Genomic DNA, 23602 nt, shown 5'->3' on the forward strand with positions numbered 1-23602 from the left:
GCCAGCAGCACATGAAGGGTTAATCCTCCACTGGGTCACAGGCCAAGCTGAGCGAGGATGTAATCCTGTTAACTTGGAGAGAGTGTGTGTGTGTGCGTATATGTGTTAGCTCAGAGCTAATCCAGCCCAGAGAGGGAATGTGGTAAGATGATGAGAAGCAGAGAGAAGGAAGTCAAGGGAGAACAGGACCACAGATGAGAAATGGAACCAAGGCTTGACAGATGTATTGTAGGAGTATTGCACTGCACAAATCTCAGTTGACCTGGTTAATTCGCTTCCTCTTGTCAACAAATGCATGTGAACAGCTGTCATTGAGGGTACCTGAAGTGGAATTCACACCACATTTACAACAGCGGTGTAAAAGTGAATTATACCTCGCAACTGAAGGGGGTGCCCATGAGCAAAAAATACAAATTCTTGCATATTGCAGCTTTAACTTGTGTGATGCTGTTCCCTGGTTAGTACGGTGCCACCCATGGAGTCCACTGCGGTCAGCTTTAAATGCGGCACAGCATTAACCTTCAATTCCGCATCAGATAAACTATACCGGCAAGCTTACTGGGACACCTGCTCATTCTGTGTTTCCTCTGAAATCAGGGGTATTAAAAAAGAGTTTATCCTGCTTTTGTTGAAATAACTTTCTCTTCTCTCCAGGGCAGGCTTTCTCCTGGCGTTAAGAGTGTTAGTGAGGTCAGGATGTTGGATGATCAGTACTCCAACTCTTCCACAACCCATCCCCAAAATATTAGATAGAGCTCCATTATTCCAAAGAACACCGTTCCACTGATTTACAGCTCGTTTGTTTGGCATTAGGCATGGTGCCAATAGGTTCATGTTCATCTGCTCCAGAGAAACCTATTCTATTGGCAATTCTTCTCTATTAAAACTAGATGAGCTGTGCTTGCGCATTTGCACTTCTGTGTAAACAATGGGTGCAGCTTCAAGTAGCTAAATGAATTCATTAAAAGGGGTGTTCACAAACATTTAAACGTACAGTGTAGATCTTCTGGTTTGTCTTCTCACAGTACAGGGCATGCTCAAAACACCCTAAACATAATGACACAGGGTGCGTAGTGCAGCCTCTGTTGATCGGCATAGGTTTGTAGGCAGGTATTTTGTGTACCTTTGGTTTACACTTGCTTTTGTATGTGTCTTGGCCTTATCCAGACTAAAAACCTGTCTGAAGGCTGATGTTACTAGGTTTAAACATGAACTGGATCAGGTGAGCTGGGGCAGGATATGGTTCTGGACTGGACTGATTCCCAGGACTGGACTTATTTATTTGCTCATGAACAACTGTTGATGTTCATGTTGGGAAGATTGTAATGTTTTAAGATGTATTCATTGTTCAAATCTGAATGTGGAGAATATCTACAGAGGTTTACAGATCGTTCAGTGATGTACACAGCAGTCAGTGAGCACTGATTTCTCTCTGTACACAGCAATAATGTCCACTAGTTTCTCAGTATCGGTTTAAATAGTGCTGGTCCACTCTTTCAGTTCGGTGCTCTGGGGAAATTTCTCTGTTTTATGAGCTTTGTCATGCAGTGTAAGATAAGGCTTGCGGTGGAACGCTGATTTGGGTTGATGTGCTTGTTACAGGGTGGAATGGAACAGCATGCGGCCATGAGCGAGAACTCTAGCCATGTCATTAGAGAGCACAAACACGCGACTGACTCGCTCACAGTCATCTGTCCTCATGCTAACCTTTCACCTTTTACTGTGGCAACAGAAGACTGGGAAAGATGAATACGCTTAGTTTGTAGAGCATCTGTGAGCATATGACTAAAGATACAATGGTTTTTCAGTACAATGTCTACACATGTAAAGGGACCTGTGAAAAAATACCGGTGACATTTGCCACAGTAACCAATGTTTAATAGGGAGATGTTGAGACTGTAGTGATGATAGGTGGTCCTTTATAAGATATTTCTTAAAACCAAAAAAAGTATCTGCAATGACCGCTGCATAGCAAGAAGACCTGCCTGATATTTTGGAGATGCTCTGACCCAGTAGTTCAGCTATTACAATTTGGTCGTATCCCACCCCTTGCCAGATGCCACTGTAGATGAAGATAATGAGTGTGTTGCACCTTTAGTGTATTCACCTTTCAGTGGTATTAATGTTATGGTACGTTTATTGTCTGAGCATGCAGTGGATATTGCCAGCTCTGAATGTACACTAAACTGCATGTGTCAAAGAGAATAATTAGATTTAACTGGAGTTTGTGCTGCAAATTTAGAGTAAAAATTAAAGTACTAAAAAACTTTTCCTGGCAGTTTTTAAAAGCTGCTACTACTCATGCATTTTTATCTTTGTGAGATTATCATGATACATATAATGTACTGTTAGTGTTTTTAAAATGTAAAAAGTATGATCTCTCCTCTGATTCTAACATGTTACATAAATGTTAGCATGATAACATTATAGTGGAAGTTGATACTTTAAAAACGAGAGAGCGAGAGTTGTAATGCTGTAATAGGTGTTGGAATGGTTTCTGTGCCATATGGATTCTGCTAATAGCTAAGGGTGCACTGATATGGGAATTGTGGGCCAATGCCAATATCTGATATTTTTAAATGCGTATCAGCCGATGCAAATCCATTAATGTTTATAAAATGCAGAAATTAGGACTCTATCTGTATTAGAATTTTATATGTACATGTACATATAGATGTGCATTTACAGCATTTAGCTGAAGTCTGCACAGTAGTCTAGCATCACCTAAACTTTCTGCACCCTTTGCCCACTGTGACAGTCATGCCATAATATTATGATCACCCCTGGTTTGGCATTAACTCAGGACGTCACACATGCCATGTGACAGGGTTGGTATGCCTCATGTATACATAAGCGAACACACCAGTCAATCATAGCAGAGGTGCGAAGCTGTTGTCATGGACAAAGAACGTGATTTAAAGAATGTCCAAAAGGGCATGATAATGGGGTACCAGGTGAAGGGTGTTCCTATCTTGGAAACGGCTTATTTTGTGGTATTTTCTAGAACCATAGTTAAGGTGTTGACTTGTCCAGCGAGTGGTACAGAACAATCAACGCACCACTGTGGACCAGCTAACCTCTATAATGAACACATCCTGTCACCCAATACAGTCCATGCCAAGATGTCTCGCAAATGTCCTCCAAGCCAAGGGTGGTTATTCCCACTATTAAGTAGGTTCTCATAATATTCTGATATGACGTCATATTACCTGCTGATACTGATATGATTCTAATATCCTCATGCATTCTAAGCTTTAGGATTCACACTGTGGTTTGAGATTCATGCTGACATGTTTGACATTCTCTTCATATCTTTAAATGGCACATCATAGGTTTCTTCTCAGCTTTGTGTGTGTGTTCATTAGAGAGAGCAGGAGTGTGAAGGGCCATCCATATGTTGAGGCCAGGCAGGCAGGAGTGCTAACGCAGCGATGTTCCCTAACGACACTCTCCGCTGCAAAGGGAACAAGCCCCTGCCTGCCTTACTAACTCACCCACTCTCACTGCTTTTCCTCTCACAGGAACCATCATAAATGTATCTTAGCAGTTCATCTTCTCACCACAGCGTTCTCCATGTCTGGTTCAGCAGTGTGCTCTGCTGTTTTGTGATCAACTTAAGCCTCCTGATGAACTTCAGAAGTGAATCCTGACAGTTTTTAGAATGTGGGGTTAGACAGAGCTGCGAGTTTTCAGGGTCATAACTGTTCTCTTTTCTCTCTTCTCGTTTGTGCAGATCATCAGAAACTGGAACGAGAGGCCCGAATCTGTCGTCTTCTCAAACACCCCAATATTGGTAAGTGAGTTCGTCCTTTGAGGACTGCTTACATATGCTCTTTGTTCGTTTGCGTGTTCGAGTTCACCTGTTTGTGTGCTGGAGCAGAGGGTCGCTGGGAGCGAACTAGGCCAGAGACCTTACTCCAGAATGCTGTTTAGCATGCCTGGCTTATGCATTGTTTCAGTGAGGAGGAAATAAAGGACGATGAAATGAGAGATGCATAAAGAAAGTGACGAAAAGCTCTATAATAAGGCCTATAAATAGCGTGCCGAGGTGGGTAGCGGGTAGGAGCCAGAGGGGGCGCTCGGTGTGGGAGGCTTCAGCGCTTGCACACAGTAATTATCACCAGCAAGGCCAGGAACACACGCGCACTGAAATGAGGAGAACAGGAGGAGCTCATGAGAAAATGGTTAGAAACAGATCATGAAGGGAAAAGAATGGGAGAAGGGATGAAAGAAGCAGCACCTGGACGAACCACCTGCTTATGTGTTGTTGCATCTCTGTTTAAGATGGGTTTAAAAGGGATGGTTCTGAATTTTGGCAGTGAATCCCTTTTCCTGTTTTTGTTCTGACTCATAGTTGGAGTCACCAGTGTAATCCTTTCTGTAGGTGTGGAGTCTGAAGGTGCTGTCACAGCAACTGCTTAGCTTAATGCAGTGTTCAGAACAGCTGGCTAAATCTCTCCAGTGAAACAAGCTCTGTCGTTAGTTTGTATTCACTCACTCACACACACTTTTTATTAGATGTAGGCTTCAGACATTGCAGTAGACTTTTTCAAAATGACTGACAGGGGTGTAAATAGTATGCCATGACTGATTATTAGTCAGCAATTGGTATGTAGCGATATAGCCTAGCAATGCGATTAGACAATGGGTTTATAGATGTGAGGTCAAAGACCAGACTAGACAATAGCTAATTTATATGCACACTCGCTGCCTCCTCGAATTTACGGGAGATTGCCTTTAGTGTTGTAATCTGTCAAAATGACATATAGCCTTCAGGTTTTACCATCGTTGTTGGAAAAAAAACAAAACAAAAAAAAACAACGCCACATAAACACGGTCAATGGCGGAAAAAGTTTCCTTAACCCAACCTCTGGTAGTCTCTATTAATGAGATTTAGGCTATTAGTTAAAGCAGGGGTGGGCAGGTCCGGTCCTGAAGTGCCAGATTTCTGCACAGTTTTCAGATTTTCCTGCTCAAGCACACCTGATTCAGTTCACCAATCAACAGCAGGAAAATCAGCAAACTGGGCTGAACTCGGTCCCCCCGAGTTAAAGGGACACTACGGAAAGACTAGGGCCCTGTTTCAATACTGTGTATATGTAGTACTTGGTTGTAGCAAGTGCTAGAAGTAAGTGTGGGGTATTGTGGGGTTTGAAAGGGAAAATCTTCCAATTTACTTCCCTTCAGCTAATAAAGTAATGGAACCGCCCACAAGACGTCACTAGGGATACCCCTGAGAGGAAAAGGTGAAGCCAAGTGAATGAGGGTTTGTTAAAACCGGTATTGAAATGGTTGAGTAAGATGTGTGTGTGTGTGTGTGTGTGTGTGTATATGTATATGTATGTATGTATGTATGTATGTATGTATATATATATATATATATATATATATATATATATATATATATATATATATATATATATATATATATATTGCAATACTGATACCATGTAAAGCTGCAAAATTTAGTTTAGCCCTCAGACCTTTCAGTGTTCATACCAGGCAGCTTTACTGCAGAAACTGAATGTGAGGCTGGATTGTCTGATGAATTCATCACTGCATTCTAATTCCATTGAAGGTCATGTGCTCTGATGTCACTCAGACCAGTCCCTAAAAAACACGTAACCATCGCATATCTGCCAATGCCAGGCTTAGCCCTGTTTTATCCTCCCTAATTTCTCCCTGTCTCTTTCTCTCTACGTCCCTTCTGTCCTGTTATTCCTGCTGGCCTGCACTCCATACGGTTCTCCTCTCCCTCAGGCCATGCCTCCTGCTCTCTCTCGCTCTCTCTCTCTTGCTCTCTTTTTTCTTTTTCTTTTCTTTTGCTCCCTTACTTTTCTCCTCGGCTCACCTCCCTTTCAGAGGGACAGCTTGTCATGTTTTCTGCCTGGGCTGCAGATAAATGCTGAACAAAGGGAGCAATGGAGGAAGAGAAAGCGAGGGTGGAAGAGTGAAGAGAGAGGCCAGAGTACTCCAAGAGCATGTTACTGCTGGCCTACACGCACACAAACTCTTATACAATCTATAGGAGAAACAAGCAAGCAGGAGTCACTACAACATGAGTTTAAACATTTCTTTAAAATGAGCATTCTTGTGTAAACCTAGCTATGATGTAACTTGTGTAGTTGATACTACCTAAGCATTTAGCACCTTGCATTCAGCAAGGGCTAAAGTACTAGAGATGCACTGATGTGATAACTGTGGGCTAACTTTTCATGCACATATCTGCTGACAAATAGAGGAAAGATGTTCTAAGAGAATAAATGTTCTAAGATGCAGAAATTAGTGTTAAATTCATCTGTATCAGCATAACCGAGAATTCAGTATTCAACCTGACCCAAACATTCTGCTCTTCTGGAATATGATATAATATCAGAGATCACTTTGAAATTTTGGCCAAATCTAAGCATCTGTCCAGTGATACAAATTATCTAATTTTCTTATAAATTCTGATCTCATCGAGCATCCCTATTAAAAGTCCTGAGTCTTACTGTGTCACTGTCACTGTCCTCTTTGCGTCGCCTGGGCACAATATATGGTTACCTAGCTGAAGGAGTTAGCTTTTAGTCTAGCATCTGTCTAGCACTAGCTGACTTTAAAGTTGTGCTTAGATTGCATGAGGCTTTTGAGGTTCCTGGCACAGGCCAAGCACAAAGGCACAGATGTTTGACAGATGAGGTGGTAAAAGCGGGTCGGTTAGCGATTTAGCCTAGTATGGATACCTGCCTGCTTCCTCAGCTTTTGATTTGTTGTGTGGTGCTTTGCACACTGGCACATTGGCCTGGTTTGCATAGCAACACATTTTCCAGGTGTCTAACAGCGTTTGAAAATCAAAAAAATATTTTCCTGATTGTACCGTTGCATTTGATAACTTCTCCAGCTTTGACTAGGGCTATCAGGGCTGTTGCCCTGGAGTTGCCGCTGTTTTACAGCCCTGTTTTGGTTATGGCAGATTTTCTTTTCAGTGAAAAGTGTTTGAGGTTCATGGTATCAAACCTTTCATCAGCCATGCCAAGGTAAATAGTTTTTTATTCTAGGGCACCTTTAACTTTGCTTTGTACATTAACACAAGGGAGTTCTGTAGACTAGGAATGAAGAAGACCAGCCTACTTCACTATAAAGACCAGTAGGAAACCCCTCAGCATCCACACGCTTTTACCCCCTCATAGGCTTTTTGTGCTTGAGGTTCCATTCTGCTTTCATTAAAGATTTAGAAACGTTTCAGTGTCACTCTTTACTTGTAGGATTCCAGCACAGATGTCCACTCAGTCTTCTCCTCAGTGCCACAGTGGACGTGTTTGTGTTTGTTTGAGTTCTATCAGTTCTCCTTTGTTAAAAAGACTCATGCTGGAAGTGTCCGTGGACCACCAGTGGATATGATTTTCACACACCTCCGACAGATCCTAATCTCACTCTGTCATTCATCAGTCTCGCTCGCTCCTATCCCCGCCTTCTCATTCTGTCTCTCAGGACGCTCTCATGGCTCATGCTATTCTGGGTGCTGTTTACTCAACTTTCCCTATTTCTCTCCCTCCCGTCACTGTGTTCATGTCTTTATAGGTCTTGACGTCTATCTCTTCCTCTTTTCAGTTCCCCTCCCTCTCTCTGATATATTCATTCACTCTCACTGTCTTCTTCTTTCTTCCTCTTGTGACTTTTTTTTTTTTTTTCTCGCTCGCGCTCATCTTTCATTTCTCTCATCCCTCCGTCGTTTTCTGTAGGCTCTCAGTTTTCCCTCTCGCTGTGTTGTCCCTCCGTTCCCCCTTTCTTGCACTCAGTGTGTGGCACTGTCTACGTGACGTGTTGCGTGTACACACGCATGCATGTGTGCGCTCACACATACATACACACAGCCAGCCAGCAAACGAACGGTCTCTGTGTGTAATGATGTTATGTCAGAATTGGGTGATTTATTTCACGTCTTATGAAAGCTGCTCGTTATTAGCTGTGACTGGGAGATTGTGATCTGTGTGTGTTTTGCTTCAGCAGCATTACTTAATATTCATCCCTCTTCTCTGTTCTCCACAGTCCGACTCCACGACAGTATTGCAGAGGAAGGTTTTCATTATCTGGTGTTTGACCTGTGAGTATGATGGGAGCACACACACTCAGACACTTCAGGAAACGCTTACGTCTATATCATAAAATAACGGTCAACGTTAGCACACAGATGTGTCTGCTGACCCTGCTGCTATTTTATCATCGCCGTAAGCTTGAAAAGTGCCAATATTGATCCTACAATGTTTAGTACAGTGCATAAGTAAGGATTAGAATTATACTATTATATGGTGAAAAAACTGTGTAAACTTTTATTCTGACAGAGTTAGTTTCACATGAGTAGGTGTAGGACTGTAAAATGCATTTGCACTGGATAAGAAATCTCTGCAGAAGTGACTGGAGTGGCAACTCGATTTACACACTGCCGTCACCTTCTATATGAGGGTCATAAAAGCCTTATAGTACTAATGAACTTGCTACATGTTCATAACATGTATGTAGGCTATGCTACACAAGCACCTCTGGATATGACTGAGGTTTGCCACAGACTTGTACGATGTGTGCCATACTTGAGAAAATAGCAAAAAATCAATAGACCTTACCGTTGATTCCCACAGGCGTGATATAACCTGGATATTTTTATGGCTTGTTTTTCCAAAGGTAAAAAGCTCTGGAATCTTTACTGACGTGGGAGTGTGCAGTCTGTAAATATGACTGACCTGGCATGTTCGTGATTGGTTTTACTTTCGGAAGTGGGGTAATGTAATTACTAAGTATCAAAGTACTTAGTAATCATTTCATTACCCCAAGGCTTAAGACAGGGTAAAGATGAATCGCTGAATAATGATATGTAGCTTACTGAGACGTGACGATGTTTATATTTGTCTGTATTATTCTGTGTAACTATTCTATATTATTCCACAGTTCATTCTGACTCCGCAATGTGATTGCTTGTTTACGTGTGTATGAGCCAACAACGCCAGTGCTTACAAGACAAAAACACCAGCCATAACAAAGCATCAGTGTTATAATTATACAAGTTAAAGACGGCTAAAAATGAATTATAAACATTTGTAGCAGACATGCGTAAAGTTGGTTCCGTTCCTATAGTTCATCTTTTATTGCTCACAAATTAAACTAAAAAGAAACGAAAGCTAAATGCTGGAGAGTTCAGCCGAATAAATAAGGTTTATGCTTTTTATCCAAAACCGCACAGAAGTTCACTAAACACAGACATTGTAGGTATAAAACAGAACAGTACTCTTCAGTAGTTAGGCAGGTGGAGAGGTAAAGCACATTGTGTTATGACACATTTAAATTTGTAAGTTTTACAGCTTTGGTAGTGTGTGTGTGTATCCATGGGGTTAATGTAACCTGTAACATCGGCGTTACATGTAACCCTGATAATGGGGAAATTCTGAACTGTTCCTGACTGAGGGGCACAGTCTCATGATGATGTTTTAGAAGCAGGGTGATTGAATTGAGCAATAGTACCTTGCGAAATGTTAATAAACAAACAACAGAGTTAACAACTGTGGTGTAATCGCAATAATACACTCGAGGTTCATTCTATAATGGGAGATATTCACACTGATGTAATGTGCCTACGACCACAGTACACCAGTGCCAACATCTCCTGGTATAGCCCTCCCTCCCATGTATTATTGCTTAATTGTTTAGGTCCTTACAGTGGTAGGAGAATTTTGCAATAGGACTTGTGCATTAGGAGTGATGTTCCTCCCTGAATGAGGAGTCATACTCCAGTCTTACATGTGTGTAAAGTAATGTAGTCATCAGCTATGCTGTTTTTTTTTTTTTATAGAAAAGAGCAGGTGAGGACTAGACTATATGTGCGTGTGCAAAATCGGATATCAGTGGAGCCTCAACCTGATTATGAACAAATACCTTTGAATGCAATCAGATTCTCACAGGAATGCTCCAGAATCTAGTAGAAAGCCTTCTGTAGTCAGTAGAGGCAGAAAAAAAGCAGAATAAACACTTTAATACCCTTGATTTCAGAAGAAACAAATGAACAGGTTGCCTTTTTGTTATATAGTGTATGTGGGACTGACCCAGCGTGTGCAGATATAGGATAACACTGCATGTCTAGGGGTGAGCAGTATGTCAGCAGCTGAAACATATGCAGCCATAAATGGGAATATATGGGAACATTTCCCATTCACAGGGAGAACTGTCAATATATTTCCATTGGGAATATATTCCCATTTATCAGCGAATAATAATGTGACTGAAGGTGAACTCTTGAGGTCTTAAATTTAAGAAAACTGAAAACACCATGATTGTCTGCCTCAGGCTGCGCCATTGTGCGCGTGTGTGTATGAGGGAGAGAGAGCGAGAGAAAGAGAGAGAGAAAGTATTTATGACTCCCTACTGCTGACCAAATCACACCAAAACCTACTCTGCTGCAGTGTATTCAACCATCCCTTTCTCTCTCTCTTGCTCTCTCTCTCTCACACTCTCTCTCTGGCTCTCTCTCTCTGCGCAGTGTGACTGGGGGGGAGCTGTTTGAAGACATCGTTGCCAGAGAGTATTACAGTGAGGCTGACGCGAGGTGGGCACTCCAATTTACTGTTGCCGTGGTTACTGCTCTGCAGACTACAGCAAGCGGGTCACACACACACGCACACACACATATATACGTGTGTGTGTGTGTGTGTGTGTGTGTGTGTGTGTGTGTGTGTGTGTGTGTGTGTGTGTGTGGGGGTATATATGTATATGCATGTGCACATCTGGTTTAAAAGCACAGGATTGGGGAGTGAGAGGGAGGAGGCTGTTTAAGTGCAGTAAGATCAGAGTGCTCTTTAACCATGCTGTTATGGCAGAGTTACCAGGATAACCCATCAACAGGTACCACACACACACACACACACACACACACACACACACACACATCCTGTGTGTTTTTTTTTTTTTTTTTTTTTTTCTGCCTCCTCCCCTCTTCTCTCAGCTCTCCTCTCCACGTTCCTTCTCTCCTCTGTTCCTTTCTTGTCTGTCATTCTGCTCGTCCCTCTGTCCGCTCCTCTTTTGTTCCACCTCTTTCTGTTCCTCTTCAGTTCCATTAGGCTGCTGTGGTTACTAACCCCCTGCAGTCTTCCAGTGGCAGCCGAGTCCTAATAAGGCTTCTACTGACTCATCATCTGCACACGGCGACTTGCTGATGGGCATGTGTGTGTGTGTGTGTGTGTGTGTGTGTGTGTGTGTGTGTGTGTGTGTGTGTGTGTGTGTGTGTGTGTGTGTGTGTGTGTGTGGAGCATGCAAATGCGTATGTGTTTGTCTAGCACTAAATCTAGCGCTGTCTGCTTTACATATATTATGCCTTGAGACGACGGCCCCGCTCATATTTAATGGCCTATGTGCAGTACGGGTGTTCCTTCGTGTGCGTCTTTGTCTTTGTAGGAGGATGGCCTGAATGTTTAGTTCTGCATGAAGTACAGTTCTTTATCAGTGGGTTGGGGCTCATAAAGGGCTGAACTGAGTGGAGGTGCCAAGACGGTGTCTTCAGCAAGCAGCAGGCGGGAGTGAAGAGGCACTGCAGGTTTCGCCCACTGAATCAAAGCAGCAGGCCTGCAGCAGAAAGCAAGAAGGCTTCCAACTGCCTCACTGCTCTCACCTCAGCTTCTATTACAGCCGTTTATTCAGCACTGGGTTCACGAGCTCATTTACAGCCTTCAGGCCTTGTATATTTGAAATGAAGCAGTACGATGACAGTGTGTGTCTGAGTGTGCCTGTGTGTGTAGGATCGAAAAGCAAACAGCCCCATTTCTGAACGCTGTCCTGGGAATGGAATGCCGGTCCACAAATTCAACCAAATTTGGGCAATAAAAATTGTTGCCCTGTTTGATCATGAATAGAGTACACGTTCTGTTTTCCTGATAACTTCAATGTTTTCATCTCCCATACTGGACGTTCTTTTTCATTCTTCATCTCTTTATCTCTGTTTTCCTCTTGCCTATTTCGCCCTTTTTCTCCCTCTCCATCCACTCCTCTCAGATGTCACTTCTATTCAATTTACTCTATTGCTGTAACAAAGTTATACATCTGTTTGGCCCAACTGTGGTCAACTGTAGACAGATAAACATCTGCTGCACAATATATTCTACCTCCAATGATCAATGACTGGCCTTTAGTAAGCTTCATCCGGAGGGGAGGGGGTGGATCAGACACTTTTTATGGCCAATGAATACTGAAGTGATACGTTCGCTTTTCGTTGAAGAACCTGAAGAACTTCTTCTAGTGTGTGTGTGTGTGTGTGCACATACACACACACACACAGAGAGAGAGAGAGTCTGGTTTCATTTTGACTTTGATGGGGCATGTGGTGTTAAAATGGCCTAGATGTTATTTTAGTTTAGTTTTTTTTTTGTGAAATTTTCCATGCTGTTAAGTGTAATTTTAGCTCCAGCTCATATCTCTCTCTCTCTCTCTCTCTCTCTCTCTCTCTCTCTCTCTCTCTCTCTCTCTCTCTCTCTCTCTCTCTCTCTCTCTCTCTCTCTCTCTCTCTCTCTCTCTCTCTCTCTCTCTCTCTCTCTCTCTCTCTTATAGCCAGTGCATCAATCAGATCCTGGAGAGTGTCAATCATATTCACCAGCATGACATTGTGCACAGAGACCTCAAGGTGAGCTAGCGCCTGTCGCCACGACAACCACACTCAACCACAGCTAGTCTGCCTCAGAGTGTGTCCATGGTGATGCCCTGCGTCACACTCGTTCACGCACACACACGCTCGCTCGCTCGCTCCCTCACGTGTGCAGTCCATCCTATGTTGCGCTCCCATGTGTTTTCAGTCAAACTGCTAAGTGTACTGCTCTATTAGAGATGTTCATCATTTTTTATTATTTTTCTTAATGCTCAGGTTTTTTAGGCCTCTTAACTCAGAACACCAGGGTTACTTACCTGCTCAGTGGATTGGCAAAATAAGAGGATTATTTTCATTTAGGAGAACACTCGCCCTGCCATCCTCGGATAGCTGTTATTACGCGGGTGAGGGATGAAAATGTAAACCCGGAACGAAGCAGCTCTCGTAGGTCAGCCGAACCCTCAGGCACTTCAGCGGTCAGCGTTTTGGCGCCCTGGCTCCAGAGTGGTTCGGCAGCCCCAGCTGCAGCGGCGCTGCGTGATTGTGCTGTGTCATTTAGATCTGCGGCGCCATCACGCACCACGCTTCCAGCGCGGAGAAGAATGTCAGCTCATGGTCACCTCTGCCTTGTGGCAAAGACCCAAAAACCCTCTAATCTCTAACACGCACAACTGTGTTTTCGCAGTGCTTGCATCAGGTGCGCAGCCACACACACACATACACACACACTTCCAGTGACCTGTGTGTGTGTGTGTGTGTGTGTGTGTGTGTGTGTGTGTGTGTGTGTGTGTGTGTGTGTGTGTGTGTGAGCCCAATGCTGAGTGGCAGAGAGGTGCCCTTCTGGTTGCCATGGTGATGGAAGGGATATGACAACTGTTGCCGATGTCTCTGAGAGAGACTGTGGGGGGATTCACTGTATATCAAAGAGTTACTCATACGCAGTCATTAATACATTCTTCTAGAATATCCATTCAAGAATCAGACTGTTTAAGGAATGCAGTGATAAACATGAGCATTTTTGATTGTGGTCATGTGAGCTGCGAATTTTTTTTTGTACTTTTATACATTTAGATTATTGCAGGAATATTTAGCGGCATGTTTGGGCTCCCCTGGCATGTTTGAGCAACCTTTCGACTAGTCCCCATTCTGGTGCTGTGAATAGTAGAAGTAGACTGGTCCAAAAGACATAAAGTAAAAGATAAAACATTACTTTCAACAATAAAGAACAATAAAAGGAGCACCATGCTCAGGTTTGGTCACCCCAAAGGATTTGAGCTCTGATAACTTTTCACCAAGGTCTCGGACCTTAATTATCTTCCTAGGGCTATGGCTTGTTTACAGCCATTGTTGGGCAATGCTGGGCGATTTCAAAGCTTCAGAAGTACTTTGATTCCTCAAATCATCAGTTAGCAGCGGTGGGCTTCTCTAAACAGCAGGCTAGCAAAATGTTATCATTTATGTCACACAAAGCAGGAGAAGGCCTTAAGAAGATTAAACATCATTTTCAGGTAGCTGTTGTCTTCAGTTTGTGATTTTTAATTAAGGAATGGCAGGTAACCAGAACAGTGAAGGTCAAGTTAAAGTCTGGGTGAATATAGGGTGAATCAGTCATGGCTTGTGTTGCAGCTAGTAGCACATGACATTTTTACTGGTTGAGGAAATAAGGGATTTAGTTGTCCAACCTAAACATAATTAAAAAAAAAAATCAGCAGATAGACCTCAAAAGAGCAGTGCATACAAGACGACCCAAGAATTTCACAGAACTTCTCTTATGACTATTAGCTGCTACAAGAAGCATTTACTAACTGTAAAGCTTGCCAGGGGATTCTCACATGTTTGCTTCAGGCCCTTGTCATTTTGTAAAAAATGGAAATAGAAAGTAATTTTGCTCAAAATTGTAGAAAATAAGGTCATGTTTTACTTGCTTAGCTATTTAGAGTAGCAGTATTCTGGCCTGGCGGGCCCAACCTTTTGCTTCGCACTGAATGCTAAATAGGAGAAGGATTTAATTGGAATATTACACAATGAATTGTGGTTATTTCTCCGTGTTCATACTGACTGTGATACAATTAGTATTAATGACTTGTTTTCAGTGATTCTAAGTTCAGCCATAGTTGCCTGCATTAGGTTTAAAACCCTCATGCTGTTCTACAAAGCCAAGAATGGACCAGTCACTCTGTACTTTATGGCAATGTTTAAAACCCAATCTGGACCAATAACTTTCAAGCTTCAAGTTCGGCTCGGCTTGACCCACCATCCTTTAAGGTGCACGGAAGGCAAGCATCCAGACTTTTTTCTGTCCTGGCACCGAAGTGGTGGAACAAACTTCCCCTGGGAGTCTGAATGGTGGTCGGAGTAGCTTTCTGTCTTCAAACAATGACTGAAGACTGTATTAAGGCTTATGATTATACTCCTGTCTTACTTGATTTGTCTGATATTCAGACAAAGTGTAGTGTATAATGAGGATTTTTTGTCTAGGCATCCATACTGACTTTTGTATTTGGCAGCAATTGGCTTGAGGTATCTTTTGGATTCCAGCCTAAACAAATTAGCTAAAGGTATTTTCTGAGTAAACAGTGAAGCACTTTTGTAAGTCTCTCTGGATAAGTGTGTCTGCTAAATACCTTAAATGTAAAGTTATTAAATAGTCAGTAGAAATCCATATGTGCAGGAGGTTGCACACATTTTAACAGACCCAAGCATGTAGGCTGTCTTTGGTTGAGCTTGGTCGTGTCTATAAAACACGACACTGTTTGACTGCTGGCAGAAAGGAAATAAAGAGTGGTTGGCATTAAGAGGCCCAGGTGATGACTGAGCTGTGATTTCTCCTCCACTTTAGAGAGCCCTGTTTCCCTCGCTCTCTCCTCCATTTATTTTTTACGACCCTACACTGCAGAATTTCCACCCACTCTTTAAGAGGGAGGGCATGAGGCAAGTAGCTCTGTTTATGACTGCAAGCCCTTATTTTGCCTTGGGTAGGAATGTGAAGGATTTCCCCCCCCCAACATGCTGAGCAATAAGCACTCACAATGACTCGGACACCCAGTATCCCAACACTTTGATTTACACAAAGATTGTATGGATGGAATATGTAGATTTCAGATCTTTGAAATGTATCCAAACAAAATTCTTATTCGTTCAGTCATAGTGGTAGAATAGCTTTTCTTAATTGAAACCGAGAGGCTTCCGTTGTATGTTTCTCTCGCTCCTGAGCTTTTTCAGAAAGAACTCCCTGATCACTCCTATGCCCTAGGCCTGTTCTTTACCACACCTCTTGTTATGAGGGTAGTGATGACATCAGTTTTGCTATTCTGTCTTTCAGCATTCTTTGTAGAGAAAGTTGCTGGATTTCTGTGTTAATTTTAAGCTTCTTTGTAATGGAAGTATAACCATTTACATTTTTTTGAGATATCCACACAAAGTACATAGTAGTAGGACCTGACTGGTATGAGAATTACCTGCTTTAAGAAGCCTAAGGTGCACAATAGTCAGCTGCTTTCCTAAATTGAAATAAATAGCAGAAACTTGATCTTAAATATAGGTGTATAGACAGGGTTCCTTTAGAGAAGGACCAGCTAATTAACAGAAAAAATATTATTAAAAATCATACTCTTTATTCGTCAGCTGCCATAGACTTAGGGCTTGATGATTTTTTAAAGAACTGTAATGGCTTTCTGTTCAAATCTGTTACCTTTATTGCTATCTGTTTGAGAAGGCTTTTGCTGATATAAAAGCATTAATACATGAGGTTCTTAAAAGGGAAGTTTGTTTTGCTATAAACAGTATAAAATAAACAAATACCAATAACCTGCAGCTCCTAAAAGGTCTGTCCATCTGTTTGCAGCCTGAGAACCTGCTGTTGGCCAGTAAGATGAAAGGAGCAGCAGTGAAACTGGCTGACTTTGGACTGGCCATTGAGGTACAGGGAGACCAACAGGCATGGTTTGGTAAGAGAAAGTAGATCATACACACTCTCACATCCACTCTACAGTCTGTGTTTTTTTTTTTTGTTTGTTTTTTTTTACCCAGCTTCTCCAAAATTAGCACCCTAAATATAATATACTGCTGGAAACGGCTGTGTTTAAACAAAAAATAAGAAAAGCATAGATGAGGTCCTTCTTTACTAACTTCATGACCCATAAGAAATCCAAGTTAGAGCAGCTTCTAAAGTGAGCCCTTTTCACAGTTACAGCTTTGAGCTTAGTAGGGTTCACTGGATTTCAGGACAGCTCCTTCATGCTGTGGAAAGTGCTCCAGTTTATGCAGAAAATCTAATCTCAACACCATTTTCACAACTAAATCAAACTGCTCACTGGCCCTCTGGCCCCCTGCTGGTTGTTGGGCAGATACACACAAGTAATGTTGAGATGCCTGCTTCTCAAATCTCCTCTATCGTTCTAGTTAATAAAAGTGGAAATTCAGGTTGGAATTTCCACTTTTATTAAAGTAGAAATCACATGACTGGGATGATGGATACGTAAAGTAAGGTAATAAAGGTAAAGGGTCATTTTAGATCAGTCCCCCTACCCTCCCAAGAACCAGCAGTGATTCCTCAGGATCCCTGCCAGACTGGCCAGACTGGCTCACGGCCTTTTGGGGGCTGGCCTGCTTTATGGGGCTTATTTTGCTATTGTGTGTGTGTGTGTGTGTGTGTGTGTGTGTGTGTGTGTTCGGGTTAGAATTTAAGAGAAGCACTGTCAACAACTACTAACCACACACACATATATACAATGTGTGTGTGAGTGAATGAGCTGAATGTAGTACTACCAGGTGTATTGTCTTTCTTGAAGACCGCTTATTTTAACTGGATTCTGAGGCTTGTATACCCTGGTAAAAGTACTGTTGCACAAAAATATCGAACCTATTCTTTTAATAATTGGTTTAGCTCAAGATAGGGTCAGTCACAGTCCATAGCGATTGGCATGACTTTGAATGATCTATCCTATATATGCTGCTGATGGAATTAGTTTGAATTTACTTAATAGCAGACTGAGTTTCCATTCAAATAGCTTCATTCCAGGGATCCTAAAGCTAGATGACTATGGCTGTGTTCTGAATAGCCCACTAGATACTTGTGTGCACTGAATTATGTTAATAGTATGCAACAGGTGACCAACATGAATTTCTCCAGTGTACCCAGATCATGTATTCCAGTATGCAGCCAGAGCCATCTTTGTGACGTACTGCATCCCATAATGCAAAATAAAACAAATTTCAAGTCAAGACTGAACCGCAAATGGCAACATTTTATGCTTGTGTTGTGAAGTTTTACAGGACTATTTCATACTGCTTATTACAGGCAGACTAGTTCATATTACTGACTCAGCAGCTCAAGAGCTGTTTTAGCTCTTGCTCACATTTGCCACACAGACTAATCCTTACATCTTTTACCCAAAGAATGTTCATATGTTTTTCTGAACAGGTAAAGTATGCAGTATTCTTGTTACTTAACTATTCAACAAGCTATAGACATATGCATATGTTACATCATAAGAACCCATTGAGATTGAGGAGAGCCATGGGTCACCCTGTTGTTGTTCTTTGGGATAGGTTTTGCAGGTACCCCTGGCTACCTGTCTCCAGAGGTCCTAAGGAAAGACCCCTATGGAAAACCTGTGGACATTTGGGCCTGTGGTGAGTTCTTTGCTGACATTTACATCAGGGACCAGTGAGAATATCTTTTCAGATATCTTCTCCTAATATGAAATACACATACACCTCTTTTTACTCTTTCTTGGGCTGTGAATTGTAAAGAAGGGTCAGATTTTGTTTTGTATGAACTATTTCATTCTGGCTTCTTAACTAACACTGAATAAACTCATCAAGCTCAGCTTATCAGTGTGGCTCATCAGGTCTTTCTCCCCTTCAGGTGTCATTCTCTATATTCTGCTAGTGGGCTATCCTCCATTTTGGGATGAAGATCAGCACAAACTGTACCAGCAGATCAAGGCTGGAGCTTACGATGTGAGTAGAGTTTGTTCCTATTGAGGCACTCTATGGAGCTGAGCTCCTCAGCTTGAGGACTCTATGAATTCAGCGAAGTGGGCCTGAAGTTCTAATAATCTCACTGTTCTTGGACTGTGAGATCTTCCCACAAGACATTTTACTTTTGCTTAACAGTTTGGTCATCTTTTCTCTCCCTAGCAAACTTCTTTCGCTTTGAATTCAGAGGAAACCATAGAGTGACCGAGTGACCAACAAAAATCTGAGCACCACTATTTTCGCACACCGAATTTACCTGTGGTGGTTTGTTGCAGCTTGGGCCGAGAGGTCTGGTGGGGCTGGATGCTTAATTTTTGATTGGGTGCAATTGAGAGCTGTGCTGGTTCTATTGATCCTGTCATGCCTTCCCTGACGCATTGCAGAGAGATGACTTACCACACAGAGCTGGCTGAATCTTGTGGGTGTGAATGTGTGTTCATGTTATTGTTTGTGTTTATGAACAAAAGAGTGAGGGAGGGAGTGAGGGAGTGAGTGAGGGAAACTGGAAATTGCTTCATGGTGTGACAGCTAGATTTCTTCACACTGTTTACTACTTGAAAAAGCTCTTTAAAAGTGAAAGAGAGATGAGGACACGTTAAAATGTCTGTTTGGTGTCTTCAGGTAAGAACTTGTCTCAGTGTGTCTGTGAAGTGCTAATATGCTAAAGTAAGATGATTAGAACACCAGCCATGGCCGTAGCGTAGCCAATCGCTAGAGTGGAAAAGAAATGCAGTGACACAGCGTGACCCCTTGTATCCCTGCTATACCCCTAATTTGATTAGCCTCTAGCTTAAATTCTGCTGCGTGTGTCTGTTCGTCTGCATCGTGCTGTGTGGAAAACACTTGAGGCCTTTGCATTTACTCCTCCGCATATAGATTACATATCTAACGCTTTGTGTGATTCTCTCTGACTCCCTCTAGTTTCCTTCGCCTGAGTGGGACACAGTCACCCCTGAGGCCAAGAACCTCATCAACCAGATGCTGACCATCAACCCAGCCAAGAGGATCACTGCTGAGCAGGCCCTCAAGCACCCATGGGTCTGCGTAAGTAATTGCTGCCAAGAACTACAGTTCCCATAAGCCCCAGGCTGCAGAAATCCATTAAAAACTCAGCAGCGCCTCAGATGCTTTTGGAGTTTTAATACATTCACGCTCCTACCACCCTAGCTCAGTGACTACACTAACCTTCAGAAAAACGGTTCAGGAAGGAGACCTAAAAGGTTGTGTCCTTTGGTACCTCTTAGTGCAGTTTGCCCTTTAGTGATTGAAATCTTCACACTGAATCTGCATTAGTTCAGATGAGTTTAGGTATGATAAAGTAGAGGCCTTTCATTTTTCTTTCCTTCCCGATTTCCCAATTTCTTGGTGCAGCAACGATCAACAGTGGCATCCATGATGCATCGCCAGGAAACTGTGGAGTGCCTGCGCAAGTTCAATGCTCGGAGAAAACTTAAGGTACAGTTGTTGCCTTTAAAGGTTCGTTTTCCAAAGATTTTCATTGACTACTCTAGCTTAGTTCTGTCCTACTGCATCCTCCAAGGTGGGGTCTATTTCTCTTGATTAAGGGAAACACAAAACTGATGATCACCCCCCCCCCCCTCTCTCTCTCTCTCTCCATTCAGGGAGCCATCCTCACCACTATGCTGGTTTCCAGAAACTTTTCAGGTAGGTATTTGCTTTTCCATTTTTTCCTGATCAGGTAGGGCCCCGGAGTAAAGGACAAAGCTGCTGTGATCAAAACATGTCAGAGCAATGGCATGTTTTCCGCTGTGAAGGAGGGGACTGTAAGGTCTGAATCTGTAAACCAGTGGGTTAGGATGCTTTACTGTGTTTTGGTTTCATGTTGTCAGGCTGGAACGCAGACCAACTGTACACACATTTTTTCACAGGCTCCACATGCTCAATAAGAAGTGTTGAAGTTGTGCAGCAGGGAAAACAGTATCATAAAATTCCTTCAGCTTTTCAGGATTGCATGCATTCAGTGATTTGTCAGTCAGTTATTTTTATTCCACTCTAGTAGTTCTACCGGATGAGGTTAGGAACAAAGGAATAGGAGTAACAAGTTATTTCAGGTCACAAGACAGGTGCCTGTCTTGTCTTTGATAACACAGGTTGTATTTCATGCCTAGTTATAATTATGAATTGAATTTATTCCTAATATCATAAAGAAAGCTGCAAGCCACTTTCTTTCGGGGTGGGTGGGTTACAACTCTTTTCGTAGCGCCTTCCAACTGAACGCCTCTCTGTCCAATAGTGGGCCGGCAGCATACCAGCCCTGCTGCTCCCACCACCAGCACTGCCGCGCTTGCACAGGAAGGTATGTGAGAGTGCATCTCCTCGTCTCACCACCGGGGGGGCCCGGCGAGCCCTGTCCTCTACGACCCCACAGTCCTGACTCCTCCCTTTTTTTTTTTCCACCCAGTCAGCATGCAGCCAATGGAAGCCTGCCATGCTTGCCATCACACAGCACACGCACACTTCCCTTTCATGACTGATCAATACTTGTTGGTCCAGAATGGAAGACTTCTCGAGTTCATATAACACGAGTGTGCGGCCTGCTGAGTTTCCATCCTGCATACGTATGCCATGTGAAATTTCACCGAGATGTCTGTGAAGATTAACATGCATAACTATGTCAGAGGAGTCTTGAGCAGTTCAGACGTGCTATGGTCTTCACCCCCATGCTATCCTCAAGCTTTTAGTTGAGGCAAAGTATTGTTTAATGTTTAGAGACAAAAAGCAGGCTCGCATTTCTTTAAAGAGTAAAGTGTCTTCAGTGTAAACACGCTGCATTTGTTCGGGCCTCTTTGGCTTTAAGTGGATATTTGTTCTCCTCACTAGCATGCATTGGCCTCTCCTGATATGTGAATAGAAGGACATCTCATTCCTTCTTTCAATGTTTTTTTTTTTTTTTTTGTATTCTTCTCTGACTTGAATTTGAACGCCAAGGCTCCAGGCGAAAGAGCCTGATCAATATCACCGCACTGCATTCATTTTAACGATCACCGTTGCCAGACACCCCACCACTAGCCAGCATGCATTATCTGTCTGCATGGCGGGTCGAGCGAGCGAGTGAATGTCTCCTGCGAATGCTTTGGTTGGAGTTATCCCACTCCCTTCTTTATTTTATTTTTCCTTAGGTTATATTTCTTCCTTTGGTTATTTTCCTGCTTTTATCGTGGAAAAGAGCTTTTAGGTAGGATCTGCTTTAGCCAGAGATGTGGAATCAGTGTTTTTTTCTCTTAATTACAGCTCAGAGCATTGCACAGTAGGGCCAGACCAATATGCAAGTTAGCCAATTAATTACATCGAATATTGGTATTCCATAGAGTTAGTCCAACTAGTCGTGTGCAGATAAATAACATTTTTAATTAAAGTGTCAAATGCATCCAGTCCTAATGTGGATGGTAAATACACTGGACCAAAATTTAGCTTTAGTCTTAATAGCAATCTCAACCCTGTCATGTAACCAGTCCCTTTTCATTTTGTTGGTCTATTTTAGCCCGACTTTCTGCAGACCAAGTAAGCACAAAGTTAGTAAAAGAAAATGTCTCCAATCTTTACCCCTCAGGATGCATGTTATATAGTCAAAGGGATGCATTACCAAGTATCAGAGAAGCTTTAATACAAAAGCTTTTCATATAAAAACCTTTTTTATATATAAAAAGAACGGATGCAAAATAAAAGACTCTAGAGCTAATTAACAGAAATCAGCAAACTGCTGTTTATCTAAGCTTAGTAAATGTGATCAGACCTTATATAGGCATATCTAAAACTACCAACTACCTTTTTACACTGTAAATTTTCAGTTATGCAGATTTTTAGTTCCATAAAATCACAACAATCACAAGTCACAAACCTGTACATATTGATCATGTTCTACAGAACAGCCTGAGCCAGATAAAGAGGTTTTTGTGGTATGGAGTTTGAGATCCAGAGTCTTTAGCCTTTGGTCTCTCATCCCTTGCCAAAGCAGACCTGCACAGCCCGAGCCTTAGCTACCATCGCCCTTCCCTTCTCCCTGCTACCCGTTACCCCCCCCTTGCTGAGAGTGTGGGGGTGTGTGCCACATGGACGGGCAGGAGCGGGGTTGGCTTGCTGCCATCCGTCAGACCCGGTGTAGAGTTGCGCTGGGCTCCAGCATGCGCCAGGTGGTCGGCGTGGAACAAGGCCCGCTGAAGGCCAGACAGACGATGCTGTTCATTCCAATGAGGAAAGACATGGGGGAGCACACAGGTGCCAAGCTCCCAAAAACTTTGGTGATGATGTTTAAAGATCTGAAAACAGAAGAAGTTTTTTTGTTTTGTTTGTACAGGTTTCAACATTTTAAACCCTTTCTTCCTGCCATACTGATGATAAATTTGGTCATGACATCACCACACAATCTTCGGTCGAGTAGTTTCGCTGCTTGTTTTTTCTCCCACAGTAAAGGCTAGCCTATTGTACAGCCTCCATCGTGTGGGAGTTTCTTAGATAATGAGTTAGACTTAACTGTAGTGATGATTGACATTAATTACTTTGGAGCTATCCTGTCAGAACTCTGTCCACCAAGTCTCAACCATACCGAGTAAGTCTTTGATATGTGTATATATATATATATATTTTTTTTTATATATAAGCTTCATCTCATTGCAGACGAAAGGCTATTTTAGATGTCTGACCAATAAGAATGCAGCTTTAAGCTTTCTCATCTGTCTATCTCTCTCCCCTGAAGCTTTTCACTTTACTAACAGAGTTAGACTAAATACTGACAGAGTTTTAGATAGAAATTGCTGCCTAATAGACCATTTTAAGCATGTTGGTGGTTTTGCCCTAATCAGGATATAAGAAGTGATATAACTATTTGCTACTTTTCTGTTGGTTTGCTTGCAAATGGTCTAATATCCTCATGTTCTGAGAGCTTTTGTTCAGGATTGTTGCCCTTTCTCAATACTTCAGAATGCCCTCCTTGTGTCTGTAAGCTTTAGAAAATGGCTTTAGTTGGATTTAAAATGGGGAATTGGATCTGAAATGTGTTCAGAACAG

The 23602-nt window shown here is 42.4% G+C and overlaps 1 protein-coding gene across 8 annotated transcripts in view; it reads left to right on the forward strand.

Annotated features, from left to right (window-relative positions):
• The window catches only part of camk2g1 (calcium/calmodulin-dependent protein kinase (CaM kinase) II gamma 1), a 74791-nt gene that overhangs the window by 35789 nt on the left and 15400 nt on the right, over positions 1-23602 (forward strand). For 5 of the 8 annotated variants that reach the window (XM_072666768.1, XM_072666769.1, XM_072666771.1 and 2 more), the window contains exons 3-13: positions 3734-3793; positions 8029-8083; positions 10505-10570; positions 12562-12634; positions 16440-16542; positions 18146-18229; positions 18465-18559; positions 19499-19621; positions 19949-20032; positions 20200-20242; positions 20832-20894. In XM_072666768.1, the coding sequence (XP_072522869.1) occupies positions 3734-3793; positions 8029-8083; positions 10505-10570; positions 12562-12634; positions 16440-16542; positions 18146-18229; positions 18465-18559; positions 19499-19621; positions 19949-20032; positions 20200-20242; positions 20832-20894 (849 nt within the window). The remainder of the gene's footprint in view (positions 1-3733; positions 3794-8028; positions 8084-10504; positions 10571-12561; positions 12635-16439; positions 16543-18145; positions 18230-18464; positions 18560-19498; positions 19622-19948; positions 20033-20199; positions 20243-20831; positions 20895-23602) is intronic. The other 3 variants (XM_072666770.1, XM_072666772.1, XM_072666775.1) reach the window with 1 other exon arrangement.

This window comes from Salminus brasiliensis, chromosome 22, assembly GCF_030463535.1.
Source record: "Salminus brasiliensis chromosome 22, fSalBra1.hap2, whole genome shotgun sequence".
Taxonomy (NCBI): domain Eukaryota; kingdom Metazoa; phylum Chordata; class Actinopteri; order Characiformes; family Bryconidae; genus Salminus; species Salminus brasiliensis.